Here is a 13,245-nt window from a genome sequence, read left to right as displayed (position 1 = left end):
ATGTTTAAGAAAGTCAATTAATCAGCATCGATTTGGAAGATAATATTTATTATAAAGATCTTTAAGTGTTTATTAAAGAGTAACTTTGAACAATTTCCCAAATTATAAAAACAGCTTTTTTATGGATGGTGTCACTGGGTCTCTATCTAAACAGAGGTCATTGAGACTATGGTGTATTTCACCCTCAGCCACTAACTGGGAGGGGTCCTGAAGCAAGTCGCTGGAATGTTCTGGCTCACAGTTACTCATATGTACCAAGTAGATGATCTCTGTCCAGATTTCTTTGCTGCTCTCAGGGACTGGCATCCCCTTTGTCCCGACCGGCGGGTGGAGAGGCCAGACAGGCCTTGGAGGGCTGAGTTGGGAAAGGGCTGAGTTTAGGGAGAAGGTGCTGAAGGATGTGAGAGACAATCTTTCCCAAGGCTCTTTTAGAAAATTTGGCAACTGGATCTGGGGATGGGGGTGAGAGGGTAGGGGTGGAAGTATTTGCATTTTCTAGTTTAAAATGATTATGAACAGGCAAAATACAAAGAACTACGATTTATATTTTCATGTAACCCCATGGAAAACGGGGTGTAGTGTTCTTATCTTCATGCCAAATAAATTATTTACCATAAAGACTTCTCCAGAAAGGAGTAGTTGATTATGTGTAAAAAATCATTTTACATGGCGGAAATCAGACTTCTGAGGCAATATTCTGGATTACTGGAATAAGAGAAAATTAAAAAAAGCCCCCAAACAAAACCACATCATCTAAGCATTCTCTCCTCAATTATGCTTCTAGTCAAAGCTTGATTGGCACGTTTCTAGGAATGAGCAAAATTCAATGTTTAATAAGTAATTGTCCAATTGAACGGTCCTTTCTTTTCAGCTCATTTCCGCCCTGGAGACCATAGAATAGTCCAAAGTAGGGGCCACTGACCCGCCACTGCAGCCAGAGCGTTGAGCGCAGCGGCCCCTGCAATTGCATGTCCTTTCTTCCTTCAGTCGCCGCGCCGGAGGCGTTCGGGTCTCCGGCGACCCCGCCCCTCCTTGTTACTCAGGCCTTGGTGGCGCAGGGCGGAGCCGCAGGCTGGAGGGCGCAGGTGGGGAGGGGCGGCCGGAGCGCGTCGGTGACACCCGCAGGGGACGGCGGAGGCGCAGCAGCCGCACCCCGCCCTGGGAAGAAACGGGCCAGGTGTGGCTCGGCGCCGGGTGCCAGCGGGGAGGAGACTTGCGCCCCACCAACCAACACCAACACCCAGCCGCGACCCAGCTCCTCTGCGCCCTCGCTGCCCTCCGAGCCACAGCTCTTCCTCCCGCTCCGCTCCCCGCCCGTCGCCGTCGTCGGCGCCCGACCTCCGCCCCTTGCGGCCGTGACGGCCCGGGTGGACAGGAGAGTCCCCGAGACACTTCTGCATTCCCTACCGCAGTTCCCGGTTTTGGCCTTTCCTTTAAAGCCCTCCGCCTTCTCCCAGCCCGCTGTCCTCGCTTATGTCTCGGCGCTGAGCGGCTCTCTGAGTGCCTGTCGAAATGAGTTGCAACGGAGGATCCCACCCGCGGATCAACACTCTGGGTCGCATGACCCGCGCCGAGTCTGGCCCCGACCTGCGCTACGAGGTGACCTGCGGCGGCGGCGGCGGTGGCGGTGGCGGCGGCGGGGGCACCAGCAGGATGTACTACTCCCGGCGCTACACGGTCACCGACCAGAACTCGGACGGCTACGGGTGGGTACCAAGGCGGTGCTGGAGCGCGCGGTGTGCGCGGGGCTTCGGGGCCGAAGCTGCGGGGTCTCCTCACTCCTAGCAGAACCAGTCTCAGCCCTTTGGGAAGGAGAGGGACAGTCCTCCCCTGACGCACGGGGACACCAAGTCCAGAGAGAGGAAAAGTCTTTTTGCCCGAGGTCATGAAAGCATTTCCTGGTCCCGTTGGGGCAGGATCCAGGTACCTGACGCCCATTGCGCTGCGCAGACCTGTGTGGGTGTGTGTGCAAGCCGGGATTCAGTCCCGCCGTTGTCCCTTCCCCCGAGCCCGGCCGCTGGAGTTTCGGCTGCTTCCAGGACTGTCCCTCGCACGGCAGGCCTGGGCTGGCATCCCCTTTGTCCCGACCGGCGGGTGGAGAGGCCAGACAGGCGGGGCTACGACAGCAAAACCCAAATTCTCTAACTAACCATAAGTAAAATGGCAAAGGAGGGGGGCTTCGGCCTGTTGAGCGGCCAGGGTCGGAGTCGGCGTTCCGCTGTGTCTACTGGCTCATTCCGAAGTCCTAGTCACCCCGAGACCATGTCGGCAGCGGCGCCTGGGCTGCTTGGCCACCCAAAAGCTTTTGTAAAGAGGTTGTGTTCCGGCCGCGCGGGGTCCCGTCCCGAGAAGGCCCACCTTCGGCCTTCCCTGCTACCCAAATGAAGCTTTCCAGCAGGGGCAGCCACCTGGCCCCGGGTCGGAGCTCCGCGGGGCGACATCTGTCCCCGTCGGTCCGCCGCACCGTAGCCCCCGCTGGCAAGAGCACCTGTGGCTCCACGCCTGCGCTCTTTGTTTTCCTCTTTTTATAAAGCACGGGAGGAACGACCTCATTGTCTTGGTCGTGGAGCATGGCTCAGAGTCTTGCTACCTAAGCAGCTGGGGGGCGGCAGGAAGGCGCCGTGTCCCACCTGTGCGGTTGGGGACAGGCCCTGGCCAAGGTGCCCCAGAGAGGCCCACTGAAAAGACAGGTTCTACTTCTCGGGATCATCGAGGAAACCGATCGAGGGGGTCATTTGGGTGGCTGAGCAAGATAATGAACCTGCGTTTACCCGGTTCCCGGTGTTGGGCTCGGGATGCCCACGTGAGCCGTGAGAATTTTGCAGCTCGCACCCTCCCCGCCCCGCCCCCTGCAAACCCTTGCACCCACATGCCATTCCAGTATAGGGCTTTTGGGAAAGCCGCTTGAGTTGCGGAACAAAATTTACCCAGCCTTGTGGCCTCAAGCTGGGAGGAGCAACTTGAATACACTCCAGGGGGTTTTAGTTGGGCCATTGGTTTTGAAGGCAGAGAGTACTCAAGTTGCAACGTGTGTTTTGGTTTTTTTTTTTTCCCCTCTTTCCGCCTCCCTCTATATTTTCCTGGAGCATCTTGATTTATTTTGCTAATTGTGAGTTAGCAAAGAATTTTCTTAATCTTGGTGCTCTTTGTTTTCTGAACAAAATGCACCTGGGGATTTCCAGGAAAAATGTGCCAAGCAATAGGGAGAATGGAGAGAAACATTTTCCGGTTTTTACTTTGGTTTTTAAGTTTGTTTTTAAACTTGGCCAGTATTTGGAAATCATCTTTAAAAAAAAAATCCGCACATTTAAATCCAAGCCAGAATTTACGAGGATTCTTGAGCAGCTCTTTTATTCCGGCATTTTATGAAACAAGGGTTTGTTGTTGTTGTTGTTGTTGTTTTGTTTTTTAATATGCTTCCGTCATCCTAAAGTCTCTCTATTTTTTTAATTGACAATATTACTGTAAAATGAATATTTTACTCCCTTGGCTTCTTGTAGAAGAAATTTGTAATTAATATATTTGTTAATGAACTGCGTAAAGATACGTGGTTTATAAGGATTCATCACTGAAACAAAATTTTGGAGAGGCTCATTGTTTTCTCATAGTATAGTATCATTTCTTGTGTTTGTTTTTTCCAATCTAAAAGCTGTTTATAAACCTGTCAAATTTTATATCTCTCTGAGAAAGGCAAACAGACTCCAGTAAAAAAATTACCTAAATTTGAGAAGAGTGTTTTTATGCTCATTGATGTTAATCTGCTGGGTCAACGGGGCGTCAGGCTGTAGGGGCTCGAGTCAGCATGGGATCATTCATCGAGTAATGGAGTTACTCCATCCTGTCCCAGCCTGGCCTGAAGAGCTGCTGCCGACCTTTCTTTAACTGAATAATTAGCACGATACGAAGTAGCCCGCAAATGCTGACTTTTGCATTCATTTTAAAATAACGGCGACTGACAGACGAGAGACAGAGGATGCATCCACACCCGTTTCCTGGTGCGGAGGGATTTGTTTGTTCGTGGCACGCACTTCGTAGAAGTAGGATGCCACCTTTGAACTGATTGCCCTGAGCTAAATGGATGATGACTATAAATTTAATAACTGCGTTCCTGACCAAACGTTTTTCTAAATAATAGTGTTTTGTTTTTAAAGCACAATACTAGCATGAAAACAACTGGTTGAATTTAAACTAATTTATTTCAAAAACTACTGCTTTATTGGCTGAATTAGATTGACGATTTTTGAAATAATCAGTGTTTCTATTTAGCCTTTCTCTAATAAACTAATTTGAGTGTGTAGAGAGCTCAGATCTCATTTTAACTTTTAAAGTGACTTTAAAACATCTTCTCTTCGTCCTTAACATTAATAACCTTGTCATTTTTTAAAAACGGTATTATATCTAACTTCTAATTCTCCCTTATTCCTTGACCTGTCTTGTGTCTTCTTTATTTTAGGCTGGATGGAATTTGTATCTACTTTATTTAATTTCTTCTCGAGCTCTATTTAATGTTTTAAAGTTTGGTAAATGTTATATGCTTGATAACATAATAGACATATTTTCGAAACTATAAACTGGATTTTTCTTGTATAGAGCGCTATATTGTTTTCAATTAAGGCAGAATTACTCTTGTTTTATTCCTATAGTTCAAAGAAATTACGAGTCTGTAATGAAATTTGGTAGCCAAGTGACAAAGTCCCACAGTTAAATCTTTCACTGATCAAAGTGTAGATTGTGTAAAAGGATTAAAAGCCCGATATCGTCATTAAGCTTCAGAAATATGTGGTTATAATGCTATTACTTTTCTCCAGAACTCATGATTTCAAAACCAAAACACATGTGATTGCTATTTGATATATATTTTAAGTTGTTTTAAGCTACCTTTTAAAAGAAGCCTATATATTAGCATAAAATAAACAGGTCCATTTATATTGAATTTTAGAGTGGGAGGGAATGCTAAGGAGTACAAAAACCTTGCTTTTCCACTTTAGAGACAAGGTTAAGACTTGCTGCAAATCCTTGAGTCTACTCATGGCCAAGTTGGCACTAGAATCCAAGGTCCCTCCCCTCTGCACTGCTGTCATCCTGTGCTTTTAGACTGTTTCTTGTGTGTTAGACTAGACAGTCCTGTACTTATATGATGAAAGTATCGCAATTCTATTTCTTCATTCATTCAGTAAATACTTACTTAGCATCGGCTCTGTTAGGTGTCCCGAGTTTCAAAGCTGAAAATACAAAGGCTTCTTGAAAAGAGCGGATGCTCTTTAAAGGAAAATAAGTACACAAGTACTATAAAATACAAAAGGATAATGGACGGGAGAGGTTATACATGATTCAAAGGCTTCATAAGGAGACAAGATCTGTCTCTTTATGAAGATTACATCTGATGTAAGACTTTAACTAGTAAGACTTTATAAAGGAATTTGGTGTTGAATTAGACTTTGGAGTATTTATTTCAGCTAGTCAAGATGGGTGGGTAGAAAGCATTCAAGGAAGAGAGAAGAGCATGGGAAAAGTCTGAGAGGTGGGAAACCAGGAGCTAATTCAAGGCCTGTAGAGTGATGTCCTTTCTCAGCATTTGTTCTATGTGGGAAGCGGTTAAGACCTAAGGAGAAAAGATAGCTTGGGGCCAGAGCCTGGGGGATCTTGACTGCAAGGCGAGGAATTTGGATAGGCAGAGGGGAGCCATTGCAGATTTTCATCAAAGCCAGTGAAAGCCTCCTGCATTTGAAGAGCAGGAAAATGGTATTGTTATAAGTGAGCTTTTAGACTGTTTCTGTGGTCACAATGTGCAGCATGGCATGAAAGGGGGAGCCTAGCTACAGGATGGAGTTGCTTAAGGAAGCAATTACACCAGTGAAGGAGAGAGCTGATAAAAGTCTAGTCCAGTTTGGTGGCAGTGGCTCAGGAAAGTAGATACTACTAGGTGAATAGGCAGCTTCAGCTAAGAATTGGATGTAAGAGACAAGGGAGAGTCTGAGAAAACAGAGGGTTGGGTGAGTAATAGAATAGATTTTCTAAATGTTTTTCTGGGAAATGATTGCAAAGTAAGATTCAGCTTAGCTTAATATATGGCAGATAACATTTGCATGGTTAGTAAGTTTAAGTAAGTTACATATTTTATAAAAATGTCAGATCAGTGGTTAATAATGGCAAACACCTGGCAAAAACCTATAATGTGCTAGGTATATTATGTATTTATCACAAGTCTCACGATAAAGTACCCATTTTACAGACGGAGAACTGAGGTTAAAGTAGTTAAATAACTTGGCCTTGATCACACAGCTAGTTGGGGGTTGAGTTACATTTGAATACAGTATACCACAGTGACTCAAGACAAGATCAAACTATCAAACTGTAGTTATTAGAATTCATCTTTTCTATTTGTAAACTCTTCTATCTAACATGAGTTTTTACTTTTTAATTTTTTGCATTCCTGTGAAATATTTATTTCATAACCATTGTGTTCTTTTCATTAATACTCTTATAGTTTCCGTCTACTTAGGAAAAAAACCACATTATGATGCTGCACTAAGCCAACTAATTGTTGGCCACATCTACAAAACGGCTTTCAATGGTACTTAATTTTTTCTCTAAATATGGGTATAATTTTATTGTTCAGGTGATTGTAATGTCTTGAGAAAGAAGAAAAACTGCTGATGCCCCTGATGCCTCAATGCTGACTTCTTAGGGTGGAGTAAAGGAAGGCCTGGGTGTGACTTGGAGAGTCTAACGCAATTCTCTGCTAACCAGTCTTTCCAGAAGAAGTGGTTCTAGGAGTGCTTCTTTAGTTTGGTGGTATTGGTGCTTGGAGCCCTGCCCCACCCTTTGTCTTTCTCTTTCTCTCTCTTACACTTATGGGAAAATGGTCAGGTGTGGTTCTAATGTTGAAGCCATCACTCACAGCCTCCAAGACTCAGTGAGCCACTTATTTTAGGCAATGTCCTGTAAAATGCTAGTGCAGCCCAATAATTTACACCTTACCACCTTTGGTGTTGGAAGGGTCCAAGACCTTCAAAGACGACATGGATGTGAAATCTATATTTCATGAAAATGATGACATGTTAGTAAGAGGCTACAGTAAATAGGTCTAAGTTTTTGTTTGGATTTAAAACTTCTGACACATAAACATAACATTCCTTGCTTCATCTGGCACCTAAAAAAAAGAGAAGTTGGCTTGTTGATGGATAATCAGAAGATTGTAAATGATTTGTTTAGGATTCAGAATGAATGTAAGTTTTCACACAGAGAAATAATTCAGAATAGAAATCCCTATTTTGACACTGAATTTGTAAGGACCAAATATTCACATGTCATCCCAGCTTAATAAAAGAAAGATACGGATCTTTTCCTGAATTTTATTAGCCCTTCGATAAGTTTCTTTCATGCTGTTAAACTATATCACCCTCTTTGAACTATCTCAAACTATTATTTTCAGGTCTTTGTAGGTAATTTTAGGAACCTCTACAATGCCTCATGCTTAGTACCTAATCCATGTCTTCTTTTTTCTCTCTTTCTTTTTTTTGCTTTTCATCTCACCCTCAATTTGCTGTAGGATATCCTTAAAATTATGAACTGTGGCAAAAATCACAAAGTAAAAAATCAAAATGAAATATGAGAACCGTGCCATAACAGCAGCAGCAGCCAACAGCCTAAGAGCTATCTTACAGTGAGGATTTAGTTTCTGCTAGGCTTGCAGACTTTAGTAGCTCCACTAAGCATCATGCCAACCCCAGGAGGTGTGTGTGCCTCCACGCTGCAGATACAGAAACACCAGGCACAGTGAGTCTAACTTGCTCCAGAGTCATAGGCTGTACGACCAGAAGTGGCTGAACAGGGAGTGGACTCCCAAGTCTGCCTGACTTCAAAGTCTATTTGAAGTTAATGATACATGATCAGTTTACCCTTCTCCCCCCAATCCACCAAAATCTGAAAATAATAAACATGCAAAGGAAGTGAAACTTTATTATTAGAGTACTGCTTCCAAAGCTCCTAGGTGAGGACAAAATGAAAGATCAGAGGAGGCCCTCCTTCTAAAATTTATAGGGCGAAAACACCCTTTTATGCTCATTGTTGCTTGGGGGTGTTGGTAGGGTAGATGTACTACCTGATTGAGCTTTGGAAATCAGGGTAATGAGATGGGTGGTTATATCCTCATATCAGTCTTTTATTGGACTTTGTTTACTTTTACTTTACTAAGCCAAACAAACATGCATTAAATACCTTCTGTGTGCAAACTCTGTGTTGTTAGGTGCATGTGGGACTTTGCTCTCTAGTAATGGGGAAGACAGGTGTGTAAATAACTAGTGCAGAATAGGGGCAGAAGTATGGGCAGGAAAGCTCAACAAAAGAGGAAGCATTTACTCCGTAACTTCTGAAGAATGGTGGAGTGTTTAGTGAGTCTTCAAGGTAAGGTATTGTCCTTAAATGAAGAAGTAAAAACATTTTTTTAAACAAATATTACGTTTTTTCCTTTTAAGATTTTTTAAAGAAACTCAAACAAGATAGTATATGTGAAAATGCTTTGAAAATTGGAAAGAGCTAAGCAAATTGGTTTTAAGATCAATATTAATGCATTACATAATTATTTTATTTCCAGCAAATATTTATTGAGCTTTTCAGAAGCCATTATTTCATGAACCTGAATTCAAAGAGACACAAGACACCATTCCTGGCACATGTACAGGATCCTATGTTGATGGAATGAACAAAAGAAATACCAGAGATTACTGGGACGGAATGGGAAGGGGGGAGAGATAGGGATAGAGATGAAGGAATTGAAAGAAAGGAAGGAAAGAAGGAGTCCAGTGGGAGAGAAAGTATGTACACAAAAGAAATACAGAGTTAGGTGGCATGGGCCACATGTATAATGAACAGACTAGATTATTTTAAAATTACTTTTATAAATCAAGGAGGATAACTTATTAAATATTTTTACCTTGTAACGCTGCTTGCCTCTCTTCAAAATAATTTCCTTTTTTTCTTTCCTATAATACTCTTGGCAACAAGTGTTAAACTAATGCCTTAAGACAGATAATTTTGGAGTTGTTTTTAAAGAAAAAAAGTGTTATTTAGAGGTGGTAAAATAAAACATAGAAAGCCCTATAATATTGTTCACACGTTCATGTGCTCCATCTTTGGATTAAAATCCAGAATGCATTTTCCTTTTAATTCACTGACAAATGAATCTTTAGGCAAACTGGTGGAACCATTACTTGTTTAAACAGGTTTTAGGATGAACTTCAAAATAAATGTTTGTGCAGACAGGTTCTTTATAGTATGAATCATTTATCCTTGTGAGTTTGAAGATAAAACAATTTCAAAAAAGTTAAAACACTTTTAAGAACAAATGTTATTTTTTTCAAGGACAGTTGTTAATTTTAATTTAGAAGTCAATACTTTTTTGACTGATTTGGCACAAATGAGTTTTTTTTTTTCCTTTTAATATGACATCTTTTATCTTCCATGCCACTGAAATAGGATTTAAAAATTGAACTTTGAGCTTGTTAGTTCAGTTCCTAACATGGTTTTAAATCTCTGCACCCCTAACACCTGTACGTACCAGTATGAAAAACTTCTTTGAGGCTAGGGATTTTTTAAATCCTTATACACTTGTTAAATAGTAAATTTATTTAAAGTTTTTTTTTTCACATGTGATAGAATTTTGCATTTTCCCAAAGTGCACTATATGAATTAAAGAGGAAAGTTTATTACCATTAGACAGAATATAGACTTTTGTATTATTTTCAACAGGAAGAATGAATTTGGCGGTTTCATAACATAGAGTTACAGAAAAAGTAAGCTAGAGAAATCTTAGTTACCATTTAGCTCAAGAGATGGAAAACTGAGGTCTAGAAAATTTCTGAGATTAAAAAAAAGTTCTAAAATTGTTATGTGGTCAATAAAAAATAGAATTTGACTTAAAAAATTTTGAATGACACTCAACTTTTAAAAAATGCACATATTCCCTGCAGCAAGCTTTCCTGGCTCTCATGCTGAAGAATCCAGCACTGCACAGTGTTGACTGAGTGTCTGACGCGCACTAACCCAAAGGATCAAAATTGTATCTACTTGCACTTTCTCCTTGATTTGAGTATAGCCAGTTCTTTGTGGGTCCTTCACTGGGCTAAGACAGCACACTGAAATGTGAGGATGGATTCTCTTTTCTCAGTGAGTAAACCTCAGGGGCCTGAATCTCCCTTCCTCCACCTCTTTTCAATAGACTGAGCATGAGCTACTTAAAAGGTTCCCTTTCTCACCCATGTTTCTGAATGGAATGGAGTCCTTAGCCACACCTCGGACTAAAGTGAGATTCTTACCAATGAAAAACAGGAAAGGTAGATCTTGCTTTAAAGACCAGATGAAGTCTTGGAAAGTTCCATAATGAAATTTGGTTAATCAGATCATACTTTCCTATAGACAAATAGTAATATCAAAGATTCATCATTACATTGTTCTAATACTTTAGCTTTTCATTTTTTTGACTCTTAAAGAGATTAGATTTTTGTGCATTCCTCTTTCCCATACATTTATTAATCTTTTTACTGAAATGTCAAGCAAAATGCATAGGGTTTTAGTGGGTATCAAGTGCATGTATGGTAAATATATGCAAGTTCTTTAGTAAAGCACGAACAGTTCTTTTTAGTATTAACAGCGTATGAAGTTCCCTGTTTTTTCTTTTAAGTTCAGATATATGTAGGTGAGGGGGAGCAGATAAGATGACTTATCTTTACAGTGATATAAACTGCTCTCTCTATATAAGTAGGAATGTCTTCTAAAAGTAGGAAGGAACCAGAAAAATGTGGGAAGGTCACTAATTTAAGCCAACATTTAATTGCCTTACTTTTCTTTTTCCTGGGTACAGTTAATTTTTAAGTATCTTGTAACTCAGGAGTCCCCAACCCTGGGCTGCAGACCCGTAGTGGTCCGTGGCCTGTTGGGAACCGGGTCGCACAGCGGGAGGTCAGCAGCAGGCTAGTCAGCGAAGCTTCATCTGTCTGCAGCCACTCCCCAGCACCAGCACTAGCATCACCGCCTCAGCTCCACCTCAGATCATCAGGCATTAGATTCTCAAAGGAGCACAGGTCCCTGGAGCCAAAACATTGGGGACCGCTGCTGTAACTAACTACTTTCGTAGTTTGTAAAAAGAAGCTGGTGAGTTTTATATTTTGTTGTCAAATTAATTTGGCCATAAACTAACTTTAAAAAGACTTGTATGTATTTCTGGGAAACATGGCAGAGTGAGAGACACCCCCAGATCTCTCCCCTTGAAACAACAATAAGCTGAACATCTAAAACTCAACAAAAAAACACCCAAACTGCACACTAGCATGTCTGAGTGTGGAATCTGCACCACAGGTTTTAAAACTTTTTATTTGCATATTAAAAATGTACATTCCAGTAATTAAAATTATTTGAACAATAAAAGAAAAAGACTTCTATGTACATTTTGGTATATGCATTCACAGCTGAGCTCGGCCTCCCTTTTTTTTTTTTAAGCACGTTTTAATTTTGGAATAATTTTACACTTACAGAAAAGTTGCAAATATACTAGAGAGTTCTCACATATTCCTCACCCAGTTTCCCCTGCCTCTGTCTACTAGCTCAGTTTGTAATAGTTTTTATAGTACCGCACATTATTAAATCAGTCAGGAAACTCTGACTTTCCATTGTGCTAAGAGATAGCCCTTTCATTTACATCCTGGGGAATGGCATTCTTTGTGGGAATTACTCTCTGAACCAAACTGCTGAACAGAATTACTAAATGTTTCAGTAGAAAAGTACTCTCATCCCCCTTGAATAAAAGAAAACAAATATAATTTATACAGGACATTTCTAATTCTTTATCCATCCATCCTAGGGTTCTAAATGAGGTTTCTATATTTCTGATTTTTTCCCCTTTGTCTCTTGAATTTCTTTCTTCTGTTTTATAATAGGTACATTTTGGAAAGTATTCTGATTCTAAGTCAATTGGAATTTTGTACAAGTTTGGACAACCGACGTAGTCCTGTTTATATCTCAGCAGTACGGGATTGTGCCAAATTTTCTGTATAATTCTGAGTGGAAGAAAGAGACTGACTGCATTCATGGGGTGTGGGGTGTCCTGGTTTTGATAGGTGGGCAGTTCAGGCAGGCACATTGCCCAGGCCTGCCTGGAGGAGCCATGTCATCATCTGGGAGTGGTTCCCAGGGGAAGCTTGGTTCCTCACCCACGCAAATTCAGCTAGTGCTGGCTTGTTGGGGAGCCTTGCTTACAGGGAGGAACTGCAAATAGATGGCAGAGAGAAAGTCAGTGTTTCCCCAGTGTGAAATGGCACGGAATCAGGCACAGAGGGAGCAGTTTCCTACATTCTTGTGATTTTATCCCATCTGTGTACAGCCTGTGATTTTCAAACCTTTTTTTTGAACAGTAAAATTCTTTCTTACCCACACGCCCACACCCCTCCCACACAGACACACACGTAGGAGAAAGTTGGGTACATCAAACAAGCATTAAACAGTTTCATCTGCAGGTGGCCCTGGCTGAAGAGCTGGGTAGCTCTGAGGTCCTGTGAACAACTCAGGCCTCTTGTGGCACATTCGTGAGGACTTTTCCTGGACAGTGAATAATAATTTAATATGCTTTAAATTGCTCTTAAACTAAACTATAGTAGGCTGTGCTGCAGCATAATGTATCTTGGCAAATTAAAAAGTAAGACTTTTATTATACCTTGTTCTTTTTATTTCTATCTGGAGCAAATTAAATCCCCATAATCTCTTTACAAGATGGAACCTCTACAACATTCTTCTTAAGTATCACTGTTGTTTTAAGGTTTCTGCCATTTGTCTTCTAGAAAAGTGCTTCATTTAAAATGTATCTGTGGATGAGCATCATTGCAGAGAAAAGTATTTTAGGGCCATCTTGAAAGGAAAAGTGGCTTGTTTTTGCATTAAAGATGTTTAAATCTCCCATCACTTTCTTCGTACCATTATTTTTTTTACCATTATCTTTTTTTTCTGTGATTGCAGAAGATATTTTTGTCGAATAAGCTTTTCTTTTGTTTCCTACTATTTTTCTTAGCCAGACTTGTCAGTGACACCTTCATGTTCTGGGTCTGATCCCGTGAAGTCTTCTCCAGAGGGAGTTGAGGTGTTGGAGGTGTGGTAGGTTGAAGCAGGAGGCGTGATGGATAAGCTGCTAAAAGTCTGTTTTTACAACCCAAAAGAGTATTTCTGCATTGGATCTTGGACCTGGGGAAACAAACTTGC

General features: G+C 41.5%; 1 protein-coding gene across 1 annotated transcript in view; it reads left to right on the top strand.

The window, feature by feature from the left end:
- Positions 1-939: 939 nt before the first annotated feature.
- The window catches only part of DSP (desmoplakin), a 41,066-nt gene continuing 28,760 nt past the window's right edge, over positions 940-13,245 (top strand). Inside the window, 1 exon segment of the mRNA XM_006909285.3 lies at positions 940-1,706. Within this exon segment, the coding sequence (XP_006909347.2) occupies positions 1,513-1,706 (194 nt within the window). The 5' untranslated portion in view covers positions 940-1,512.

This window comes from Pteropus alecto, unplaced genomic scaffold (assembly GCF_000325575.1).
Source record: "Pteropus alecto unplaced genomic scaffold, ASM32557v1 scaffold121, whole genome shotgun sequence".
Classification (NCBI taxonomy): Eukaryota; Metazoa; Chordata; class Mammalia; order Chiroptera; family Pteropodidae; genus Pteropus; species Pteropus alecto.
Note: the sequence above shows the minus strand (reverse complement) of the source record. Positions and strands in the feature narration are given on the sequence as shown.